Source organism: Adelges cooleyi, unplaced genomic scaffold (assembly GCF_023614345.1).
Source record: "Adelges cooleyi isolate 19-005CV unplaced genomic scaffold, UGA_ACOO_1.1 ACOO_flye_CR_arks_rails_tigmint_CR_PRNA_108, whole genome shotgun sequence".
Classification (NCBI taxonomy): domain Eukaryota; kingdom Metazoa; phylum Arthropoda; class Insecta; order Hemiptera; family Adelgidae; genus Adelges; species Adelges cooleyi.
Window position 1 is genome coordinate 11,094,449 of NW_026095761.1, and position 27,964 is coordinate 11,122,412.

At 35.9% G+C, this 27,964-nt stretch overlaps 1 protein-coding gene across 1 annotated transcript; it reads left to right on the forward strand.

Annotated features, from left to right (window-relative positions):
- Window positions 1-262: 262 nt before the first annotated feature.
- On the forward strand, window positions 263-27,945 carry LOC126844067 (uncharacterized). Its single transcript, XM_050581925.1, has 2 exons — window positions 263-563; window positions 24,814-27,945. Exon 2 carries the CDS (start codon window positions 24,820-24,822, stop codon window positions 26,545-26,547), a length of 1,728 nt encoding a protein of 575 aa, XP_050437882.1. The 5' UTR covers window positions 263-563; window positions 24,814-24,819; the 3' UTR covers window positions 26,548-27,945.
- Window positions 27,946-27,964: the final 19 nt, after the last annotated feature.

A 27,964-nucleotide genomic window follows, 5' to 3' on the forward strand; every position in this document is an offset into this window, starting at 1 on the left:
CGAGTTGTTTTGCTGACTTAGTATAAATCGATATTAAGTGTGTGTGTGTGTGTGTGGATATATTATGTCCTTATATATATATATATATATATATATACAGCTGATGTTAAAAACTTAACAGAACATTTCATTATAGCGCCCGTCCACTATTAGATGTATAAATATATACATATAATATATTAATAATACTATGTAGCATGGTCGGCGGTCATCGAGGCGTGGAACAGGTTGTGTGCCGAGAGAGAGTGCCGGCGTTGAGTGAAAGAACCGCCGGAGACGTCCTCAGTTTTCGTACAGGTGTCGAACCGCGTGGAGTCGTCTACCGTGTGTAAGACCCGGCAAAACAGTTGTGCGCTCGGTGCGGTGTTTTCGATTTGAAAGAATTTTTTTTTTCAATTACATTTACACTATTATACTTAACGTGATTCGTTCAAAAACTCCGGGTACGCGCTGCACATTCACCAGAATTGCCGCCTCGGATAAAATGTAGTTTTTGGATTAGTGAACCAATTTTTTTTTTCACAATTACAAGGATCGGTACGCACCGTGATTAATCTGTAAAGGTAAAACAAAAATACAATTATTATCAATTCAATGTATAATATGCTTATTGCACGAGTAGGAGGTAGTTAATTTAGATATTGATCGTTGAGTTAAAAAAAAAAATCTTTTAACTAAAAAAAAAATGGTTTTAGTTTAAACCATAGAAGGGATATGGCAACAAAAAATAAACGGGTGTTTACAAAAAAAAAAAAATTGCTCAGTAATTCAAAAATCTTATAAATAACAAATTTAAAAAAACCTATGAATATATTCAAACTAATAATATTTGCTAAGAACTTTAAAAATAAAAAATGAAAGAAAAATAAGAATCATGATTTTTTTAGTACATCTTTTAAATACATTTTATTGTATATTTCGGCTTCTTTTAATAAGACATCTAATAATACATTAACATCAATGACAAACAAATTTTAGAATCAAAACTTGTTTGAAAATCGAGTTTTTTAAATTCTAATTCCAATTTACTTACCCAATGATGACTTCAAATAATATTTAAATATATTTTACCCAAAATAGATAAACACACTGCCTTATTTAATTATACTTAATAATATAAAATAATTTAAAAATATCCCGTTCTCCCTCGACGGGATCAATATCAAAAACAATAAATAAGAACTTCATAAAAGTTTCATCTAAGTCTTAGTAATAGTCTGAGTGATGAGTCTCAATACTCGAATCAATCAACCAATTCAATTAAAATAATAATACTTTTTATTAGTTCTAACTATATAAGTTACTGCGGAACGTTTTACCTACTTTTACTCTTAACTTTTGCTTGCCTTTGCATTCTGAAGATGTAAACTTATGACAAATGTATTATTAATGTTTCGGTTTGGTAGGTTATATACAATTGGATATGACACTAATCACTAATGCAGTGTACTATAAAAAAACCATAAATTGAATGAACTATTATAACTTGATGGCTTTATGACGAGTCACGAAATTATGTTTAATAAACCAATTAATGTCTATTGATTCATTACATCGTTGATTCAAGCAACCCGGCATAATAGGATATCATATATTTTTCGTACGCGCAAAAATATCCTCCAGTTACCTAGCATCCATAACGGAATGTGCTAAGACGCATTTTTTGTATTATTTATAAGCTTGACAACTGCTGTTTTACACGTTCGGCATTGTAATTTCATCATTTTGCGGTGTCGCTTCACCGCAAAAACCACACCGTTCGCTTATGGAAATCATTTCAATAAAAAACGGTATTGTCTATGATTTCCTATAATACAATCTAAAATGATTTATTATTACACCGATAAGCGTACGGTATCCATTATCCACTTTCAGTCACGTATAGGTACAAATTGCAAGTGTATAAATAACTTTGAGAGTTTAGATTTTGCACTCATCTGGACAATCTCCCCGGGTTACACGGTATCCGTTCTCGACGAATGCTCTTAAAAATAACATTAATACTATATCAAAGTCTAACTGTTGTCACCGCAACAGCTCTTCAACCGGTCGACACGCGCTAAGTCTACAGGGAAGTTTCGCCCGAGGGTACGACACCGTGTCCGTGGCTAACGACCGGGAAAAATATGGAATAATAAGCAAAACTATAACACTATAATATAGTAGCACACCAATTTTATGTTATACACTAAACGGCTAACGCCTAACACCCAGATCTAAGTTCTAACCTAGAAACGGTGGACAAATGCAACCGGCAATGAGCAGGGATTATTATAAACCGCTGCCAACACCGTCGTCGAGATCTAGTGTTTATTTACCTTTAAATACTCTCACATTAACACACACAAACACAATTTTATATATATTTATAGAAAAATAAATCATATTAAGATAGGGGAATGAGGACAGCAGATCTAGAAACGATGGAAAAAAAACCCCAATGAAACGCCGCGAATTTTTTCATAGTCGTTATTTTTTACTCATTATGAATAAAAACAAACTAAAATCGCACGTTCACAATTTGTTTGCATACATTTTTTTGCACGAAACTATATTGCGTTTAACACGTGCTTACACGTACATATTATATATAATTGCTGGGAAAGACAGTGAATACATCAACCGAGATAGGATATGCCACGGCACGATTCTTCTCGGTAAGACGCCGCAGTGACTGCTGTTGTGAGTGTTATCTGTGTATGTGTGTGTGTGTGTCTTCTTCACGACTCACACCGCTAAATTATATCTGCTGGTTAGATTTAAAAGGAACAAAGCGACACTTGGTGACCACATTCAAGAAAAACAAAATCAATGGTATTCTACAAACAGTTCTTATAAATTGAAATATGCTAAGTCTGGATACACTGAAGGTATATTTTAAGCGTGAAAATTAATTCCTTAACCGCCTTATTTGGTTTGTAGTTGACTCAATGTTTTAAAATGTTGGAAAAACGTTGAAAATAAAATCATTTACTATTTGTCTAAACCATTCGGTTTTATTAATTTGTTTTAAATCTACTTTTTTTGTTTTTAATTACTTCAAAGAAAACATTTTTAAACAATATATCAATAAAAGTTGTATATGTGTAATTATGTCAAAAACGTTAACGCTATAATAATTCATATATATATATATATATATATATACATTTTATTTTAAACTGAGATTTAATAATTAATAATTTTACTTAGTTAGTTATGAAAGGGGATTAAATCTCTTGCAATAATTATCGACTTTGAGGGTGAATCAAATAAAGCATCAGCTTGCCTAAAACATAAGAAAAAAATCATTTTTTTTATTGTTAATAGTTTGAAAACTTATGAAATTTATTTCACCTGGGATAAAAGTATTTTGTCAAATCCGCCGCTGCGCTAAATATAATAAATGCGTTTTTGTTCACTGTGTTTTAGCTATGAAAATCGTTACGTTAGGTTAGAATTAAATACCTTATTTCATTTTATACGTTTTGTACCTTGCGTTGTCTTAGAGACCCGTCTGAACTTAACCGCCAAACAATGTTGGTTATGTAAAAAGTCAATGCTGCAAAATCCGTAGCAAATTACATAAACTGGGTCGTCTGATCAGGCTTAGTGTTGTTTATTCCCTAATACTATTATGTTCGATGATTTTGTTATTTCTAGTTTTATGAGGAAAACACAAACCTAGTCCGTTGGATTTAGTAAAGCCCGGTTGTATGACATAATAATTACACAAAATAAAATATAGCAACCGATACTTTGGGACAGTCGCCGGAATTTCATATGTTGGGCGCCGGATGTTATTAAAAAACAATATTATACTATAGCGTTTCGATTTCCCGATGCTTGTGTGTGTCCCCATTAGACACGATTTCCCGGCAAAGTACGACTAGCAGCTAGCCGAAGAGGTTCGGGCGGCCGGCCAATGGTTAGGTTTCTCGTCACACGTACATATCATTATCATTATCATCATCATCATTTTTACTGCGTTATTAACGACAAGGCTATACAACAACAGCAGCAGCAGCAGTCGACGACGGACGAGCAAACAGGGTCGTAATGGCGCACTATATGGTATCTCTTATACCCGGGCGATACACAACAACAATATGCGATGAATAATAATGATAATAATATGTGTGTGTGTTATGTCCGTATATACGTAGCGATGTGGGTCACACACATAGTATTATACACAGTGAATTTTACACCGCGACAAACCGCGACCAATCGGCGAACTATGGGAACGTTAAACGGGCAAACAGCCGAATGTAAAAAACATGTAAATTGCTCCGAATAAACGGTGATTACCAGAGTCCAAAAAAAAAATATTATTCCTAGAGCTGTAGGCATGGGCTTTGACGTTCCTCTGCACCTGGTCATCTGGCCTTCCGTCCGGCGACTTCCATTGGATTATTATTTTTATTTTTTCGATTATTCAATCAACAACACATTTACTTTTCACAATCGGAGACGGCGTGTATACACAATAAGACAAGCGGTGCTCAAAACGGTGGAAACACGATCTCGTCCACGGGAGTTGCGCAACCGGCAAAGTCTTCGGACCGAAACGAAACTGATCGTTTGTGTGTGTGTGTTCATACTGTTTACACGAGGGCAAAAGGCGCATAAAACGCACCATAGAATAATGTGTTTGTGAAGAAAAATAAATAAACGCCAAGGAGGTATTATAATATCGTTTAACCTCGGACCAGACGTGTACTGGGAATTAATATTGATGGAAAAAAAAAAATCAAATAACAATGTATATTATATTGTTGATAACCTAACCCGTAAGGTCTTCGGGGCGATTTGTTCCGCTTCTAATAACCGTGTTGTATATTGTAAGCGTCCAAAACTACAAGAGACGCAGTATAATATCATTATGTTATACTTAACTCGTGTAAGGCTGAGAAAAAAAGCGAATTCGGAAAATTACAAAACAACCTGCGTGCAATATCGGAGACCTCAAATACATACATCGTCCTTGGACGGTGTATGTGGGTGTTTATAACACTACTGTGATGATTGTCAATCTAAAAAACGCATAGCAAACAAACAACAATGGTGATTATAAATTCATATTTACAGTACCTGTACAAAACTCAAATATGCACACAACATTTTATCTATGGATAGTACTTGCATGTGTTTTTCGTGCGCATGAACATGTAAATGAGATAAAACTGATGTTATTTAAATTGGAACATTTCAATAGGTTCAACTATGTAACATAAAAGCATTAAACTTACATAACTTATGAATTCCTATCGAGAAATGATGAAGATTTTAGTTGAAACGGTATTACAAGGCACAATCCGGTTCGATAATACTTAAGTGAAATAATCTCTAGTGTTAGCACAAAACACAGTCATGTCCAATTTTCAGATTTTAGTCGTAGAAACGAATTACTTGTTACAGAATGTACAACCTTGGTTTGGTAGATGACTTTGAAATTGTTAGCGCCAATGCAGTGTGGGTCGATTTCATTGTTAGTAGGTTTTAGTTATTGTGGTTCGCAGGAATTTAACGCAAGGAGATAAATATCGATGATGTGGGTCATCTGTTTGTTTTGTAGATTCAAGCCGCTTACGATCACAATTTGAGTCGTTTCGCCCCGTTTGTGTCAGACACACGGACCGTGAATGTAATAAAATAAAATACCTATTTTTTATGTTATTATATGGTTTTGACACTCGATGATACGTATTCGTATTTTCTATACCAGTGTGTATTTGAAACAATTTTTTTTTAACGCTTATTGGAAAATAATATTATGGCCTGTTAGCATGTTTGGCGCTGCAATGTAGTACGTTGAATTTAATGTATCATATCAAAAAGTATGGCGATGAAAATACGAATAACAAACGGAATTTTCGAATCAGTTGACGCAAGCGCAACCTAGGGGATGAATAGTTCTAACATAATATCCATAACATAATCAGACCGAATATCGTAGCCACCTATTGGAAAGAAATACTAACTTGACCGACAATACTATTTGAGTTGATTAACCTGTATGCAAGCAGTTGCTGTTTCGGAAAGTATGATTGTGGTCGTATACACACTGTGAAGCCGACGATCAACAAAAACCGTAAAGGAGAAAGTGGACATTTTTTTTTTTTGTCGGACTTTTCGAACAAATTCATAAATACATGTGTGCGTTCCCGTGGGTATAATATATGTTTTCGATGTTTATGGCTTAAAATTGACAAGGAGTTAAAATTAGTACGGTACAATCACTTTCATTAATACGAGAAAACCCGTTCATTTGGCATAAGAAAAAAAAAACGTCAGACCAGTTCGATGCAGAAATGTTTTGCGTTTAGATAGCGGACGACAAACGATTATTATTCTTTGAAGTTCTGCGAAGTGGTAGAAGAAGAATCAAAAACCCTAGGCGTTTAAGACTGACAGAGAGGCAGTTTAAGCTAAAGACCAAGTGGCCAAGTGTGATTCTTTGAGATTGGTCATGTCAGCAGAAGGATAAGAAGAAGAAGTTCTGGGAATTTGACAAACGGGCGCAAGTATGCGATTTTTAACATTGTTTTGCCTATTCATTTCTGTATGCTTATAATTTAATTACCTGCTGTTCCGCGTTTGCGGGTGTATTGATATCGTAACACGCACAGCGTGAATAGCAATATCGACGGTCGTAAAGCCGCCGCACATGTGTAGTCTCCAATAGTGTCAGACGCCCTTGACATTGAACCTTGCACATAATAGAACATAGGTAGAAGAACTACGGGGAAATGTTGTCGCCATAATTTGTATGGAAGAATAATAATATTATCACGATGGTATACAGTTTCACAATACTCGAGATCGGTGAAATTGTAACCCTCTTGTTGTTTTCACCGGTATCCGATTACAGACACTAGACTTATACTGTGAAGATATTATTATGCTACTTCATACCCTATCGGACCATCGGCCACCGTCAATGAGTTTTGCTGTTGATTTTACGTTCAAATCAATGGTAAAACTGTTGTTTTTTACCGTACCGTCTGATCGGCAAAAAGGAAACCCATCGTGACTTGGCATAAGAAAATTGGGAGAAATGACGGATTGAACGAATCGCGAGTAAAGCCCAATCAGCCGTGAATGTATAATTACGATCGGCTCGTATACATCTACTATGAAGAACAATATTCATATTATTGCTTAGGCTAGCAAACAAAGTTGCTCTTTAACCACTCATCCACTCGTTAAAACCTAAATCCCTTTGGGTAAAATTATCAAATTTGATACTGTAATAATAGAAGACCGAAGATTATAGTTCATACAAATTTATTTGTTATTTAAAATAACATAACTTAAACTGTAAACTAAATTCATCTGAATGTCTTAAGTTTCCTATCAGTTGCACTCGGTTCAAAAGTCTCAAGAGACTCGAAATGGATATCATAAAAAAATATATTAAAATAAATGACAAACAAACGAGCATTGTGTCAGATATTATGTGTTTTTGTAGGGATTCGTATTGTATTCTGTCTCGGTGGTTCACGCCATAACCATGTGTAGTAAAAAATATTGACGGAATCATAGTGTAGACGTTTTTTCCTCCCCCGTTTGTTACCCTATATGGTGGTCTAGACAACATGGAATGCAACGCCAACTACAAAATAAAAAAAAAAAATACAACAATTCACAGGCGAAAAGAAAATGAAACAATTAAATTACAAATATATATATATATATATATATATATATATATATACATCTTGATGTAACGCCGCCTGCGGTGACGAATGATAATATTACCCGCGCGATTAATATGATCGAAGATCGCAATCGAGTGGTCGACATGTCGGTTTGAGTCTAAAGATTTTTTCACACGGCGCTCGCAAATAATACAATGGAATAATAGATACAACAAAAGTTGTACGTTATTTTATGTGATGTACATCGGATGGCAAAAAAAAAAAAAAAAATCTGCAGAAACGCGGTGTTTGTATCTTAAGGAAGATTTATAAAAATACCTAATGCTCAGCGCAATATACATTACACACACCGTCGAGATATTACCGTTGCCAATTTTGTGTTATGACCGTGTCTAAGAAATTCTTGTACTTTATGGATTCTATTAATTTCTCCAGGTTTTTTTTTTGTTATTGTCAAAATCCAAATTTTGCATAATATAATCCAAATTATAGCTTGTTAAACAGCAAAGTTTAATAAATTAACAATTTTATCAAAAATATACTTGAGAAAGTCGTTTATCGAAAAAAACATACAACGGGGTTCATCGCTTAAGGTGAAAAGTAAACGAATTATATACTTTTACTTCACACTTTATTTAATATAATATCTATGAATACATTTAATTGCATGGGTTTTTTTTATATGCACAATGCACATTGTAAAAACGAATTTATGCGTTACGTTACACGCGTGAGACCTCATGATGAGGTACGCTAATTGAGTTGAGTAAAGAAGTACAGTTCACTAGATTTTTAACAAGTAACGTCAATTCTATGATGTTTGGGGTGTGAGTTTAAATTATAAACGATTTCTTACGTCTAAACTAGTAAATTCATCAGCCTTTAAACTCACTTTTTATTTATAATAAACCGTAGCTCAAACGCAAATGCCTATTACAATTATTAGTTTCGGAATATTCAAATTTCACGTTGAAGTTTGGAATGTTAAATTTCTCTTATCTCAAACGTATAGCATAAAACACCGCAGAACCATTGTCCGTCAATTAGAATATTTGTTCGTTTCGGCACGTTAATAGTTCAACGAATGCACTTGACCAGTTCGTTTGGCAGACCTACTTACAAGCAACTGTCTGCACTCACAGTCGGACAAAATGGAGGCTAATTTCGTTTACTCCCAGATTGGCACTTATAAACGGTAGAAATCTAACGACACTTTACCGTCGGTTGTTTGGTCAACAGAACAATAATTGCATTGCCTATCCGGACCAGCGCAGCGTGGAGCACTATTAAAAAATTGCGAAAATACATCCGGAGCTGTGTAGTTATTTTGTAGTTTGGTCTTGAATTGGGTTTCCCACGCGTACAGATTAAAAATAACAAAAAAAAAGCGAAATTGAGAAATTAAAACAAAATATGTTCAAGCATAGAGAAATTATACCGTGGCCTTGACTTTCAAAACAAAAACCGGTCTTGGCGTTTCCCATAGGGTTCGCTTTCGCCTCGGGACACCTCCGGTCGCAACCGAAAATCGTTGCAGATAATAATGTGTAACACAGCACAGTGTATAATAATAATAATAACATGTGATCGTGTGTCGCCTTTTTTGGACCGCACAAGTAATGGATGTTGCGTTTTCCCTTTCGGCGGCCAAAAACGGCCTTATAAAATATCGTTATTTACATTTTACCATTATAATATCGTTGTTGTTGATCGTTCGTGACCGAGCGCTATAATAACGATACAGTGCAGGCTAACTAAACAGTGCCTATATCCGGAGAGACAATGTACTATAACAAACGTTACAACATTACCTGCCCATAATATTTTTGTAATCGCCGCCGTACCTAAAAAATATTATAATATTAATCCGATCGCAATACGTTTAACCCCCCGGTATTTGTGGTTGCCTTTTTTTAGTAGTTTTTTTCTAAAAAATTTGGTACGTTGCCGTTGACGGCGACCAAACTAATTAAGCATTGGAAATTTATAACAAAATTGTTTGCCCGGGAAAGCCGGTCTATTGTCCGACCGCCGTGTGTGTTTTCCCGACCGTGACAAATCTCCCATCGCGTTTTCTAGGCCAAGGGAAGTTAAGTGTTTTAACGAAAATTTGTCTTATATACCTACGCTGCCAATAATGGGCAGTACAATAAACGTTTTCTCGGGACGTATTTACTAAGACTCGGCTCTATCTGTGTAACGTGTGCAAGCGACAATAATAATAAATTGTCTTGTGCGCGACAAGACACGTGTGACTATTTTTGTGTTAAAACCGCAAAAACTGGATACAAAGTTTATTCCGGTCGACCGACTGTCTGCATTAGCAGCGAGTAAACGTCTATAGACTAATCCGCATAATACTTACACTCTTTTCTTATTATTTTTGCTGGTAATCTTTTATTTCCAAGACGTTGGTTCGTGTCACGGACCAATACACGGGCAAACCAGATAATATACATAATATAAAACCAAGCGATTGACGTTAAATTCGGTTGTGGATTATTATTTTATTGTACCTAATGAGTAACAATTTTTTTTCTACCGTCCTTACTTTTTACCATATAAGCAAGTGTAACAAATTTAACGCTGAACAGGCTCTACAATATAAATATATATATACATATATATATATTATTGGACACGCACCAAAATAAAGCTGTTTGGAGATAAAAAAAACACCATCGATATTCTGGTCAATCACGTTATCGAATTAGTGACGTTTGGATGTTGTGTGTATTATAATTAAACCGAAGAACACACGGTGTGTAAATCGAATACGATGATTGTTACAAGAAGAATGGAAAACCGAGCATTCAAATCGTTAATTATAGTCTGTGTCCGTAGTCGGCGGTTCCCACCAATATGGTACAGGGTTGTCCGTCTCCGTTGGTGCAATGTATGGTAGTCTGGCTCCTTGTGGACAATCCTTGAACCGACTTTGCATTGGAATTATTATCATTATTACTCCTTTGTAATTAACAATCGCACGTTCATCACGACGATTATGAAACAATGAAAACAAATTCAATAGTATTTCCACGAATGTCCAATCGACTGTTTTAGGTCCCAAATCGATGGTTGAATCGGTTTTAAGTACACATTTTTGTATGCAACGCATTTGCGATAATTACTATCGAGAGCACATATAAACACACACAAGCAGAAGTTTTCCAGAATTTCCTGTCACCTTTTGGTTTACATTTCTAAAACAGGTTCCACCGTCGATAACTCGTCTGATCGCAATGACGACGGCTGTTGTTCAGACGAGACCTAAAAAAAAAAAAACCATTTACAACGTCGAAAAATATCAGATTCAATATAGTGGCGTTCACACAAGTAAACTGAACGGACGCCGAGTATAACTTATACTATTTTTCTTCTTTAAATAAGTGAGTTTTTACTATCAAAAGCACAGTAATTCCTTCATGACGACTCCCTCGCGGTTGTCAAGGCTGTAAATCAAACGTCTTGAGATAACCGACCAGCCGACCCGAACCATGTTTATTTAAGTGCAAGACCGACCGGTTTAACGTGCGTTATCAAAAAAAAAAAAAACATTATTTGACCGTTTGTCACTGTCGACGTTACAACTGTATAAAATTTCACGTAAATCCAAATTTTGTAGCCTTGGCGCAAAACTCGTCGTATCAGTCTATGGCAGCAACGATTATTGGGAATGGAGCCAAGCATTATCGATTGGAGTGGATCTTGTAGGAGAAGAAAAAAAACGCGTTCCGGTTAACCGTGACGACGGTGCTGTGTGTTTTACAACTTTTAATAACGATTTGAATTTAAATACAAACCGGGGAAAGTGTTGAAAATCGAAAACGCATTTACTGAAAATATCATCGTACATCATAACATCAGTTTGGAATATAATTTGCATTCGGCGAGCTTTGACATTTTAAAATCGTCGTCGAGAGTTTTCTACAAATTAACATATTATTATTAATACATAAAATATATCATTGCTTGTCACCGCTACTGGTGTAGTATTAGTGACATATGCTTAATATATGTCTGTACTATTTACTATCTTTGAAACGAAAGTTGTGTAGAGTAACATAACGTTTGCCATATGTACCATAATATTATAGACCTGATGATTTATTTAGCAAATACCTACTATTCAAGCAATGAGTTTTAGGTGAACTACTAATAAACGAAAGTTCTTGCGAGAACCAATTTTATCAATACAACCTCTTTCGTTTGGTATTAAACACTTTATATCTATCCTTGTCCAAATTATTTTAGATCATGTTATATTTGTATAATTAACATTTAAATCAGAGTACGGACGTTGTTTTAGCGTGTTCGTGCAGACGCTTAAATCTAAAAATAGTTCTTCCCTCTTTTATTCTCTGCTTATCATTAGCGCCGGTGGTCACACACGACAACATGTACTTACAGCAAGTTATATTTTACCGCTAGGTTTGAAAATAATAACGTTATTAGGATTACTATTGTTTCTTGTTTAAAAGAAAACGCCGACAGTGTGTCTTTTCGTTTGCTTCCGTCCAAATACCACAGAAAAATAATATATTGTGGGATAGTTAATAGACATTATATATTGATGCGGTCCTACGGCGGTGCCAGCTAATCCCCTCTGGCACTGGCAGGACATAAATAATATAATATATATATATATATATAGGTAAATAAATATATATTGTATATAAATATACATATATAGGAATATAGGTAGTTCTTCCGTTAAAACGTTATTTCCTTCTAAACGGTCGTCGTCGCAGCCGCCGGTGAAAGACCGGCGGAATGTAGGCTTCAGACACACTGGCCTCCTTCTTGTGCACACTCACTTTTCATTCGGTTCATACACACACACACACATACACGGCTATAGTAGCTGGTACACTCGCTTTATCTTATTGTTGCCGTTGTTATTAATATTTCCGGCCGTAGATATACATATACATATTATTATATTATGGTCGATAGAACCTAGAAATATGTGACGTAAAATCGAGGAGAGGGGGGGGGGGTTAAATCCAAAAATATATATATATCTTTACATAAATTATACAGTTGCGACGACACGTCGTGGAAGTGATAGATGTATAGGTGTTTTTTTTAATAGTATTTTATATAACAATATATAAATATATATATATATATATATATATATATATATATTAGTGGTGGGACTATTCGAATAAAAAAAAATTCGAATATTCGAAAAATTAGATCGAATATTCGAATATTTTATCATTTTCTTTGCAGGATTAATTAGATTAAAAAAAAAAAATTAAGAGACAACTAATGTGTCCTTGATCTATTTTTAATAATTTGTTAACAAAATAAATTTAATTATAACGCATTATTCTTTTAACAAAATAAATATTGTTACTTATTTCAACAAATAAGATTTTAACAATTTATATAGATATAAAATTAGAATATTCGAATTATTTTCATATGAATAGTATTATTCGAGTATTCGAATAATTCGAATAATAGAAAAATTCGATTCGAGGTCTCAGCTCTAATATATATATATATATATATATATATATATATATATATATATATATATAAATGTAAACGACCACCGGTGGCCAAAAGCTGTCGTGGCGTCGATCACCAAAACCGTCAGCAACGCCACCGACCGAAAGGTCGTCGACACTGACGTTTTTAAGTATTACTATGGAGTCGTACTTAAACGGCTGTGTCTGAACGTTTGTTGTGAATAAACACGTGTGTTACTAAGCACCATAATATGACATAACGACAGCTGCTGCTGTTTAAGCGCCAAAGACACAACGCATAATATGATATATTATGTATAATTATGCAAAGGTAGAACCAAACCGACGAGTAGGTTTACTACTACCACATATACCGAATAGTATATAACGTGAAATAAAATAAAACTTATAAAAACATATGGGGATACATCAGCTATAACCGTTTAAATAAGGCGTTTTTTTTTTTTATCAACAATCTTTCATTACGGATGTAAGACGGCTATAAAAAAGCGAGAAGGCGAGTTTCAACGTATCGTCGGATGTTATTTTTTTACAGTTAAGTAATATGCTTTTATACAGAATCTAAATATTATATTATACTATGTAACAGCTACGAGTTTTACCTAAGTACTTCGTATACAAACGAAATTTTTTTATCCTAATCGATTATTGCTCATTAGTTGCATAATTTATTTTTCACCAAAACATAATGACTGATGTCTAATTAGGTACTTGGGGTCAACCCGTCGTGATTGTATTTCCAATATGCCATTTTACCTTCGGTGCCTAGCCGAGATTAGTATAAGCTATTAGTTTTGTGTCTGGACCCACAATCCCTCCCAAGCCGCTGAATCGATTTCCTTAAGTAACACGTCTGTAGAATAGAAAATATCCTTGGAAGGTACTCTATAGGTCAACAATTTAAAAAGTTCAGCCCAATTTCCTCCAGCCCTGTGAGTACAATCTGTACTACCTCCGCTATGCTCCCTCCCCACTATTGCAGATAACACCATCTAGCTTATATTATCTTTTGATGAACTATGCTTAATTAGTGAAAACATAGGTCGAATTAACATTGATGTAGACGCGGGTTTTCTTTATTAGATAACCGTAACACACGATTTTGGCCATCTGCTCATTGAATACCTTTACAATGCGTCTCGTCGGTAGTAAACACCGTTTAGTGCGTTCATTATGGTCCGTTTACGGAGACAGTGATAATTAATTATAATCGTGACCTCCCTTGTGTAACTAGATTTTTCTCGGTAGCAACCAAGGCATTATATTATCCCAATAATGTGACCTACTGTTCACCTTACCAGTGAATACCTATTTACCGATTTAGAAAGAGTGATCTATAAAAAATGTATGTTTTACCAATGTGTAGGACCATTTATTAAAGGCTTTACTAAAATATATAATAATTTAACTAGTAATTTATAATACAACACTTTATAATAACTGACAGTTCGTACTTTGGGTTGTAAAATAACTTTTTAAAATATAAAAATTATATTTTGTACATATGTATGGGTATAGTTTTAAACAAATACAAATTTTACCAAAAAATAATCGATAAATGAATTATTTATTTAAATTGAAAAATATTAATCACAAGATATAAAATCACTGGAAAATTGAATAAAGCATAAAAGTTTTTATTTAGTTCTATCAAAAACAATTTGCATTAAAATGTACTTTATATGTTATCAATTGTCCAACTTGAACTTGCTTGACATGTTTTAGTAATTTACCACGTTTTTATATGATTTAAATATAATATGTATCATGTATAATAATATATTAGTTTACCGTTTACTTAACTTAAACCAAACCTCCATCCTAAAATATTTATGCATCAAAAATTAAAATTGTGTACACTTAATGTTTTAGTACAATTTTTATAATATTAAATAGTATGATAATTTCGCGATAGATATTATACTTGTAAATTAAACAATACCTTGTAATAACAAGATTAAATTTTGGTAGACTAACAAGCCTGCGAATTAAAATGGTAGGTCAAGTATTAGGACAATGTCCATGTCAGTTGCCATTGTTATAAAATTAATCTTATTCAACTTAAATGAGGGCCGTCTGTCGCCTGGCGCAAAATAGCCTTGCAAAAATTGTTGATGTTTTAAAGGTGGGAAATGTTATCCTAGAACCTACAATGTGAACTGGCAAAGAAATCTTCGCGAATTTAAAAGTACAAAGAAAGGCGCTTGTAGTACTGTCACGTTTATCGCCGGAAATGTGAATTAAAATAATCTACGTCTAGGGCACTTCTATGTAAATCAAGAGACACGTCCGGAGCTTACTAATATGCCTAAATCATGACGTGGTCGTCGTGCAACCCAACCGGGTTGACAAGAATTTAATAGCGCAGTGATTGGCCTTGAATTTTTTTCTCTTCAATCTGGAAAGTCAGCCACGTTCCTGTTGGGTTTCCAGTATATAAAAAAAATATAGCGCCCGTTCAGATGAATTGTCCGTTACACTAATCTTCGGATGTACACAATGCGTTCATTGTCCATACACAATTGTAGTACACAAACGTTTCGAAAATGTTTTATTTAAAAAAAAAAAAAATAAACGATGTGTCCTTAACGGATTACGGTGAAACGTCAGAACTGTCTTAAAAACCACTGTACAATAATAATTATTATCGCAAAAAAAAAAAAAGAAATATCAGAGTGTCCTCCGAAATTTCTTTGGCCGCCTTTAGAGCGTAAAGATCAGACAATCGATTCACAGACAAATTCTTCGATAGGATGCTTGTCCACGACACACAAATCACGGATTTATTTTTTATTATTACTATCGTTATTCCGTCGCAGAGAAAAAAATGTCACGGACTTTCATAAAGAGAAAAATTATACTTAACGTACCAACACTTGGATTACATTTCGTACAAAGACTCGATAATAATAATTTATAATTAAAAACTTTCATCGAGAGGAATAATAAATTGTTGTATTATACAATAGTACAATTCCGCCAACGGTTGAGATAATAAAAGTATAAAACAATAACGCCTGCATGTGTTTTCTGATTTAAACACTTTCTTTAATGAATGGTGTATATACTATACCGGACCACCCGGTGGTGTATTATAATACTGTCTTACATTCGTACATGATAAAATGTTTACAGGTTATATAGATTGAATGCGAACTTATACGACTACCTCGAGTATTTCATATGCGTACAAGGGTACAGTTTCGTTTTCGAATAAGTTACCAATCATACTATATATTTAACCATAAGTTTGCTTAACAATTTTTTCTAGATTACCAATCATCATTAGAAAATTGTCTAATGCAATAACAACTGTATAGATTTATTTATCTTTAACTGGAATTCGAGGTTAGACAATATAAAACAAGTTGTCCTATCTCTCCGTTGTACAAATGATAGCAACAATGTGTTTTCACTTAATAAGTACAAGTTTAATTTGGTTAACTCGCATTAAGGCATATTGGGTAAAGTGCCACCGCAAACGTGTTTATGTATTCAAACTTGATGTGAAATAAGATTTTTTTCGATATGTATATTTTAAAGGCCACAAAAAAAAAACAAGGTTAATCATTTTTGGAAAGCCGTTCGAATTCGTTTGGAGGTATCCGTTAAGTGCAATGGGCGTGCCACTCTGGCACGAGTTGTCACAATACACCGTGTGAACATGTTATTCATTGTTATAAATGCCATCTAACTTAATACCTATAGAGTTGTAGGTACTACTGTAAATTCAATTAGATAAGGCGTGGACTGCTGGGATACGACGACATTTCGACAATCTCGCATTATGTCTGGTGTATCATGAACGCTAAGACAATATCCTATTATAACGGAAACCTTTAAAAAATCTCTCCGGCCCGACATTAAGACAACGTTATCCATAAAATATCATGGCAGGAATGTGTCCACTATTCGGAGGTGTACATTATAACAGTGGTTTCTGTACTATATAATGTATATATTATAATCGATGAATCTAAAAATGATTGATAGCTGATGTTAGCAGTACAGAAAACTTATTATCAATTCAATCGATAATCCTCTTCGATATTGATTTGGCCACTTCTGCGGTCATAACAATACTCATCAATCAATACGTTATAGCTTCTCCTTAATGGATTCCTTTGGTTCTGTGCCATCTTTGTATGTACACTTAAACATTTAAACAAATCTAATTGGTGCAGTACAATAATCATAATAAATGTTACCATATTATTGGTACTACTACTACACGGGGTCATAGTTTACACACGGTGTCTTGTGTTCAAATCGGCTGGTAGTGAATCATTCTGTATAATAATAATACTGTGTATTATGTGTACGGTGTCGCTGTCCGAACGAACCGAAGACTGAAGACCGAAGACTTGACCGAGCTGTGAACATCAGAATATCCGAGACTGCGGAGCCAACAATCATGACTGCCATAACGTGGCCACCGTTGACGGTGTGCAAATGCGATTTTAATGACGTTATTTGTTAACGCCGAGGCCGAAATGCGGGTGTTTTAGAAAGTGGTACCGAGATAATAAATCCAGCTAATGCGTGTGATACGTGTGGAAAAGTATATATGCTCGTATTATCAAAGCAATATAGTATTTAGTATAAAATATATATTATACAGTAAATAAATATATATATTACAATATGTATTATATAGCTGTTCCTGAGTCTGCGCCGAAAATCCCATATTTTAATACGATCTTATAGAGTTTACGCGCGAGTGCGGCCGCCGGTAGTCGAGAATTTTGGTTTTTGGATTTTCATTATTGTTGTCGTTTGTGTGTAATTGTTTTGGCCGACGTACATTTGCCGTCAGACGACAACAATGCGTAGTTATGTGCTCGTTCCCGTAACAATATGTACAATAATAATAATAATAATAATAATAATAATAGTAATTGTCTATACACACATCAGACGTGTAGGGCGGAGACAATTGGGATCTATGTATAGAAACGAGGAGATGCTCCTTGATCGTCGACCGTGAAACAGACGCAAGGTCAAACCCCGGACAACGTTTATCAAGCCGTTTTTCGAAGGCCTACGTTCTAGTGCTTTCATCTCGAATCAAAAACAGCACACACATACTATGTGTATAGGGTTGACAAAATAATGTATATTTAGTACAGAAGATTAGTTGTGATAATTCAGCGCTAAAAGTTAAACATTTAGAAGAGATAAGAAACTTCAACACCGACGACAATTATTATTTATTGCCATTTTTTGGCTTCTTGCTATTTTCGACTGACCAACTCAACTGGTTAGCAAGTCACAAATTGACTTTTGGTTACAACAGTGTCTGCACGGAACATATAATTAGACTTACTCGTAATAAATCATATTACACACACACACGAGACTAATTAGATTATATTATTATCGTATTGGTGTATTATGTGTGTTTGTTTAATTTTTAAATATTCCAATACGGTGTAGGATGTTTCAACTATCAGCTCTTGTCAGTGGTCGGGCTAGATCGCCCAAAACGATCACAATATAATATGTAATTTGAAGCTATTTCGAGAGAACCACTGCCCGAGGTGTACCGAGTGGGTTTCGTCGAATGATTAATTACATTTTACCATACTTTTGACTGTTGTACACACTTTCTACGTTTCAATTTACCTACCTAACCCCCTCGGCGACGCCGTAAAAAAAAATGTCATAATTCACAACCAAAATGTGTTTGAACACTTGTTGCACCTTAAAACCAAAAAAAATAAGTTAACGTCTACCTTATCTTCATCCGGTATACCTACCGACTCTGTAAACAGCACATATTTGCTGTGTCATACGTGCAGTCAACGATGCTCAAAAAACACAGTAACGTCACACACCTATTTGCAAGTAAATATTATTTGACAGGGAAAGGCTCGAGTATAATGATATATATTGTGGTCATCAACAGGAAACTCCTAATCCGTGTAATATTGTTTTATTTGTTCTTTTAAATATTTGCGTTTACTGTTGAAACAATTCTACTGTTGATAATAAAACAAACAACGGGTTATGTCGAGATGTTTTTATCATACGCTATAATATGTATATATATATATTGGTATAACTTTACTAATTAGAAAGTGACGAATTTTGTTTTTAATCCGCAGTCGAGTGAATTTAAATATAATTTTACTTTTATTTTTAAGAATGCGCCACACCACATTGTTGAGAAACTGAGCATTTTTGACAAAAAAAAAACTTGGCAAATTGTAAAATTAAATCTTATTCTATAACATAACTTTTCGGTTTATCCACCTGGAAATGTTTTACATCTGAAGAATAACCGTACTCGAAATCTTTTATTTAAACTATTTTTATAAACCTTTTTTCTTCTGATTGAAACTCTTTGAAAAGTTCAATTCGAAACCGCATGGTTTTAGTTTAGAATTACTGTTGTGCTAAAAATGTTCAATACCGAACCTCAATATCATGTTTTATCACTAGGAGTGGCTATTCTTTTTAATAATACAAATATGATTATAACAACGATGTATCCATCGGCGTTAGGACTGTGTCAGAAGAAAGCGAAGTTCCGGATAGATGGTCAATAATAAGACATGGGCGGTAATACTGATTAGTAATTACAGTTAGAAATTTTACCGCGTTTTATTATTATTGACCGCGGCAGCCGGGTGTGTCCTCCTGTGGCGGCGGCCTCTTTCTCCGGGTCCGCGCGCATTTGTACATATTTCAGTTCACTTCTGCAGTTATGCAGTTCTACAATATAATATAATATTATTGCCTGGGCTCTACTAAAAACTACACCTATTTGTACCCAACTCCTTCTCGGCGGACTATCGATTAATTACCATTATCTTTGGGATGGCGCAACGTGGTAACGAACAATTAGGGCGGTAAATTGCGTATGCATCCGCGACCGACATTACATCACGGCGGCACCAGCCATTTCTATATATATATATATATATATATATATATATATATATATATATATATATACTCCCCAAGTGCATACCATATAAAGATATACGTGTATATTATCTTATATGACGTTTTGGTTGAACGAAAATCCGACTCGGACAGTCGTTGTGTGCGCATGCGACGATTTCGTGAGCGGGTAACCGTTCCACGGGTCATTTACCATAATGTGTGTGTGTCCTATTCATTGTGAATAAAAGTGAAGGAAAAAAAAAACGAGACCATTTCTGCGCTCTAGCATTGTGTAGAACGTCAGCATAGTATACTTGGACGACGACACCTTGTAAAGTTTGTTCGATGACACAACTAAAAGCGGACAACGGATCACGACGACGTAAGACCGGCAGATGCGCTTATAACGGCGGCGGCGGCGTGTCGTAACGGCTAACATAGACGGCTAAAGAATAGTAATAGTACAAATAACATAATAACATAATCGTTGTAAAACGTTGGGCGAAAACAAAAAGAATGGAGCGAAAAAAACGCAATACTTACTTTGCAAGTCCGCCCGTGTCGCACACAGTGCGGGTACGTTGCCTTCCGATTTGTCGGCCGCGTAACGCACTTGTATTACTTATTATACAAACACTGTGTGACTTTAATAATAATAAAAAAACTTCCTTCGCCGCGAGTTGCTCAATATCGGGGATTAGTTGGCATTTTCTTTTCGGAACGCGCCAGAAACCGAGATTGAACCGCGCGATCACGACGTGTCCTCCGGTATCTTACGACCTCCTAGTATACAACAGCTGGTCCACCTCGCGGTCGTGCAGATTTTGTCGTTTTGGTAGTTTTGAAAAACAACAAACATTTTCTACTTTAGCTATCAGCAAACACCGGCTGCGATCCGCGAAGCGCCAATTCGATTTTTATCATACGGATAATAGCTGTGAGACGTTTGCATATATCATTTGTGACACATCACCGAACAAGTAAAAACACTTTGACACGGTTTTTCAGGGGTAAACGTCCCCGGCAAGTCGTGAAAGCGCGCTAATAAAATATCCGAAAAATTACCGTCGCGAAACACTTGCGTTTTGCCCATTAAAGGAAACCCGGCGGCCGCTCGTATAATCTACACACATATATTATTATGTGTACAATATATATATATATATATTGTTATTATTTTTATTTTGTTACACATATCTTAAGGACTTTCTCTCGCGACTTACAACCGAACCCCGTCGTCGCTACTTTCCGGTTGTAAGCGCGTTCGACCAGATGCATTTGGATCGAGTACCTAATACAGTGTATTGCTCGGCGGTACTATATTAATAATATACACTTGAGCAATAATAATGATTATTGTTATTGACGACGGTTCAATATCGTGATATCGAAACAATTTTTTTTTTCTTTAATGCGCTTAAGAGTCCGCACATGGAAGTGTTGAAATATCAGACTTAAACGGTGGTCGATAAAAAAACAAGGTCCGTCCGCCGCGGATACCCAGTGCAGTAATTAGCGGTTAAGAAATATGTAATATAGTCTCCTCGCGGCAAACGATTGACGGTTTTTCGGCTCTATCGATCATCGATTGTGTGATCGCACCTCGGCGGAGAAGGTTATAATGATGTATGATCAATGAGGTTTTTTTCCTACCTACCTTAACTGTTGCGCAAACGTTTTGTATTTAAAATGGCAATTAACCAGTAAAATCTGGTCAACCCATATATACCGTCTATAATAATAATGTTAATATTTCGAAATAACGATAATAGTATATGAATACGAAATATACAATAATTTGGGTTGGCGAACGATTGGAAACCCAACACTGTTCAGTCAAGGCGTTAATATACTATTATTATAATATAATACACCAGCGACGTTTATCGTTTTTTCTCGATATTATCGAATACAATGATTGTTTATCTATTGACTTTCGCCGCCTCCAACTTACATTGTGGGTAGACTCGGACGTGTAAATTACACAACAGATCCTGCAATGCTTTTTGAATAATTGAAAAAAATAACAAATTGTGCAAACCGCAGAATATTCCACTACTAAATAATATGTTTTTTTTACGCCCATATATTATTTTATCGCACCGGTAGTATGTTTTTTTTTTGTGTGTGAAGAAATACTATCAACAAAAAAAGACCGTTAGGTTGCATTTTTTCCCCAACGCGGAATGCCAGATGCAAGGCACACTTATTTTATTACTATAAAGCTTCAATCCGGCCGATATGCGGGTAAACCTAAACTACGATTACACTTGGAGAGGTATAAGTTAGTGCTCCTCATGCGTGTGACCTATACCGTCGAAATGTTGTTATAGCCATGTTTAGTCTTGTAAACCAATTAAGACGATACCGTTGTCTTTCGATCCGGATCTTTAGCAAGAGGCAATAATAGCCGATAGTGTAAACCCTTATATTACATAGGTCAAGCACCGTTGTTGCGGTCGCGAATTAGTCTAAATTAGTAAAATATATTTTGTACGACGGAAACTGTCCACGAAAAAACTCATACATAATTTTTACAGGTTTTTGGTAGTAAATTAGTAGTTTTTCTTTGAACCCGTGTGACGTTTACGATAAAATGATGCCAATCAGTGCAGCACTACACATGAGGTCTCTCATAATATTACCTGTCCGTTACAACAGACTACGAATTTGCAAGTTACAGAAACATTATAATATGTCATTAGATAATAATTATTCGTTATAATGTTCATTATTTTGTTTTAACGAGTAGGTGTATATGATTATAATTAATAGCACATAGAATATTACCGGTGGCCGTTGGGCACTACGCTAAAAAATAGTTTAATGGCGTCGACTTCGTTAAAATTATCACTTGGAATTGAATTACTAAATGAAACCGAGAACGCCGAGTATTTTAGCATTGACTATCAAACGTACCGTATGCGTAAAATCATTTTTAAGGTCTTAGCGTCAAGTGAAAGTTTAATAATCCGATTAGATTGTGTTTTGAGTTATATTTAAGTCACCAAGTTTGATACATATTATAAGAATAATATTATGACGATCTTGAATTTCGAAGGTTTATGAAAAGTAGTATTTGGTACACTGCCTTGAGACTGTTTTGCATAGTTATTAGTTTATATTGTATAATATTATATTGTGTGGTATTTAATAATAAATTATTACCCAGTTTTTTCATTGTTACACTCGCTAACAGTACTTCAGATACATAATATCATACACTGCTGTAACTAAGATAAAACGTTTAGCAAAAAATAGTTGACCTTATGGCACAATACGAATATAGCGTTGATCATTTTGTTGTTGCTTTAACGGTGAAGTTTCAGTTACCTCGATCAGCTACACTGTATCAAAAACATTAACCCGTTTTGGTACCCTTTTGTGTAAAATAATACACAAATGTGTATGTTTCAGTGATCTATACTGTAAGTACAGCAATAATGGACTGAATTGTAGATCGAATAGGAATCGCATAACCTTCGGGTGGCAATTGATTTATTACACGAAAGTATATACGGATCCTATTCTTCTCTACCTAGACTTACCTAGACTGGCTTAAAAAATTTACCAGACTAACGCACTGTTTCTCCCGCAACATTGAAATGTTTTATGAAAAAAAAAATTATATAATAATTAAATTATAATTTTTTTTTTAATAAATGTGGTCACTAACTTATTGCAATTAATATTACTAACCCGAATATTCACAATGATTATTATAAAATATAATATAATACTAGAACCTATTAATTTGCATCTAATAGTAATAACCTAACGGAAACGTGGATCGTGTGACCGGGGAGCATAAATTAGTTTATGATTTTTTAATATTTGCCGTTAATAGTGTTATTATATGTTATTATAAATTTACGAATAATTTTAAATTGAGCAATTATATAAATTCACGTGGCAAACTATATTAATATGTATCGGTAAATTTGTTAATCGTTTTTACTGTGATAAACATAATATTTTCACCGTTGTATTAGGTGCATCGATTATATATTTAAATAAATTATATCATTTTAATAAACGAAAATTATCTTATGCTAATGTAACTACTCTCACTTGGGCCATACAACATTCTAAATAATTTAAATTTTACTGCGATAGATAATGGTTAGATATGGCTTATTTTACAGTTTCTATACATATCCTAAAAATGGATATAAACGATTAATCTCTCCAAGTCTAGTGAAATATGTTCATTGGATGGTATTTTTCGTTAATTTCAAGTTTTTTTTAATATGATAAAACTACATCATTTATTTAAAAATAATTACGCTCCAGAGAGTAGATACCTAAGTACAAAAATAAATACTAAAAAAGAAAAACATTAAATATTAAACTACGAGTACTTAATCTGGGTTGTACAACGTTGTATTGGTTCTATAAACCAGTATATAGAGCAACATAATTGGTCCCCCACACAGTATATGAAAGCAATTCAGTTGTGTACAACTAGTTGTGTGTAAATAGGGATAGTGCAGCTTAGCCTTATCATCAGATGGCTACAATTTTAAAAAGTATACTTAAATCCAAAAATGGCCGGTGCAATGCTAATCGTGCAAAATAATTTGCATTGGCTATTGAATCTAGAAGGGTAGTGAAACCCAACAATAAATGTTGATGATCAACTCACATTAGGTAACATGTCATAGAACAGTAAAATATGAACAATGGTTAGGTGTACATGTAGTATATATCATCCTACTCCATTAGTGCTTGCAGTTGTGAACACATAAACTAAAAACAATTGTTTTTTGTTTCAGATTACAATGAGTAGCGTGACGGCCGATTGCGAAATGTTGGGTCGCGTACCCGTTCAGGGTTCAGCCGACTCGGACAGCCTGGCCGCCTTGGTCAGGCAACTGTGCAAACAACAGCAGCGGGATCGACTGCCTGGACGTCGGTGTTCGGTAATATGCGGCACCAGCAGAGACATCGGGTTGGAAATCGTGCCGTACCAAAGGCGTAGGCCCGACGACGAGGGTTTCGAGTCCGACGAAGACTTGGCGTCGTTGGGTTCGTATGAAGACCCGAGCAAGAGGACGTCTCAGAAAAACGGTACGGCGGCTACGGCCGTCGCGGGTTCAGACAGCGCCAACAGCAGCGGAGTGTCCGAAGACAGCGACGACGCGGACGCCGCGTCGCTCAGAGAACAACAGATGTCTACGACATCGGCGGTGACGGCCAACGAGGCGGGACGCGAAGTGTACGCCCTTTCGGACGTCGCGTTTTGCCATACAGACGCCGTCGCTTTACCCGGTATCGCTGTGTGGGTGATAAAAACCCGGAGGTCGTCGACGGCGGGCGGCAGCGGCCTGGAGGCGATCGTGGTCCGAGCCCGGGACAATAAGTTGCCGGACGTTTGCAGGACCTACCAAGAACAAAGTAAAAGGTACAAGTTAGAGGCGAAACCGTGGAACGGAACTTCCGGCGGCGGTAACGGCGACGCGGCACGACGTAAATCACCCGCGGCCTCCACAGCAGTACCGGCAATAGCGACCAGACCGCTGTCGGTGACCGAGGTGAACAGGTACAATTTGATTCAACGCACCGACACGGACGGCGTGACGCACATCGAAGTAACTGCGGGTCCGGTAGTCGCATTACAGGACGCGTCACAGGACTTGCGACACAGGGACGGACAGCCGTCGAGCATCATAAGTATGAGTACTCCGGACTCGCCGACGCCCGCGGACACCATCGTTTGCAATGAAGATAACGACGAAAACAAGCCTCCTCCCCAAAGGCCGGAGAGGAGAAAGTATAAGGCCAAAACCGAGGACGATGGCGGTGGCGGTGGCGGCGGAAGGCAACAGCAAAAAGTAGTCAGGGGTCAGTTCATCCGAGTGACGGTCAACCATTGCGCCGTGCCGTCTAGTCCGGAACCGGAGAGGAAGCCGGCGGTCGCCACTGACGTCAAGGCGTCGCAGCCATACCAGCCGCCGTCGTCGACGGACAGGCTGTGGTCGACGGCCGATTACGACAGGCCGGACGGCAGATACGAATCGCAAAGACGATGGTCGCGACAAGGTGCCAGAACTCGTAGCCGAAGCAGCGGGCCGGGCCGCCGACAACAACATTTGCAAATAGCTCAGCCCCCGCCGGCTTCACAAATGTATAGCCGGTACGATCAACCGGCCGTCGCGTCTCCGCCAACGTCGTTTGGCACGCGATTTTTGGGAAAATTACGGGAAATCACATCCAGCAGCCCTCCGCCCTCGGAACAGCCCCAACCGTTTCGACGTCGGAACAGCGTCGGCGAATCGGTCACCGCCAATTTCTATCAATATTTCAATCACCACCACCACCACCATCACCATCAGCAGCAACCTCACCATTTCCAGCACAGGTATCAGCAACAACAAGTCAACAACGGCGGCCATCTGAAGTCGGTCATCAAAAAGAACAACAAGCATAGTCATACGTATCAACAATGCAACGACGAACCCAAGAAAGTCACATTCAGCGCTTATGCCACAGTTCAAGTGGTCGACTGAACCCTGTTTTGCGCGCCACTGAACGTTCTTGCATTATACAACTTCAACTTGAATACATTTTATTTTTTATTGTCGTCGTGTTACCAATAATTTTTTAGGTTTTCTATATGTAAAAAAACATAATAAAAACCGCCCCCCTGGGTAAAAGAGCGTAAAAAACTAAGAAAAATCAATATCCGAAAATGTTCATACCTAATAATATTATAATTATTATTTAATACACAACGAGTAACGGGCGCACTGATGCCGTAAAAAAGTACTTGCGCACGTCCAACGCGTAACCGTCGCATTATTTGTCGAAAAACTCGATCACTTAAAAATAAAAAGTTACATTTGGATACTGGTCGAACACGTGTGAAACTGTTGCAGATGCTTTTTTCCTCACGTAGTCCACGTAACCCGTCGTTTTACCGAGACAAGTCTTCGTGGTCGTCGAAGACAACCGTCCCGACCGGGTCCGTGGGTTATTGATTTAATGACGGCATCGATATTTCATTAGTGTGTAAAAAAAAAAATATTACCATAAGGTCTGTGGGGTTTTTTACCGTTTTATCTTCGGTCCGGAAGATATGGAAACGAGCGAAAGACTACACCGGTGGCCTGACTTCTTCACGTCTACAACAAGACCAGTTTATAATGAGTTATTAATTAATGAGTATACATCAGTGCGACCGTTATAATGGTATAGTTGAGTCGAAAAAGCTACTCGTCGACAAATACTATACATGTGTACGAATAACAATTATTATATTATTATGTTAATGAACTGAACTATCCGATTGTTTCTAAGTTTTCCACTCAATGTGGCCGGTACCTCAGCGTTGATTAAACCAATCCTAACACTTTGGCAAAACAACTTGACTTATTTAGTATGCTCTCTTACCCGCCGGGTATTTTTGTAAATTTTACTAGCGCAATAATATAAAAACGTTGCTCATTTTGCACAAAATCATTATGATAATATTATTATATTGTATCCGTAAAAAAAAATTATTATTATAAACAAACGAATAACAATATTTAAATGATAACATAACATACAAATATATTCGAACGTTGAGTTACATTATAATAATGTACAATATGTTCTAGACATAATAATAATATTATATTATGTAGTTATTATAAAACCTATTGTAGAATAACATAATATTATTATCCTTATTATATCTATCTACCCCCTACTCCTCTTATTGTATTCCCTATTATTATTATTTTTCTTATGTTTTAGTTTTTTATAGGATACGTACGACGCTTATGTGCTTATGTGTATTCGGGAAAGAAAGTATCGTTGTTGATTTATTTTTCTTTCCAATTTTTATTTATCAAACTTATCCGGCGCGTTAATGTACGCGTCCAATGTGTAAATACAACAAAATAAAAATATATAATATCGAATCAGTCATCGTTGGTTTTT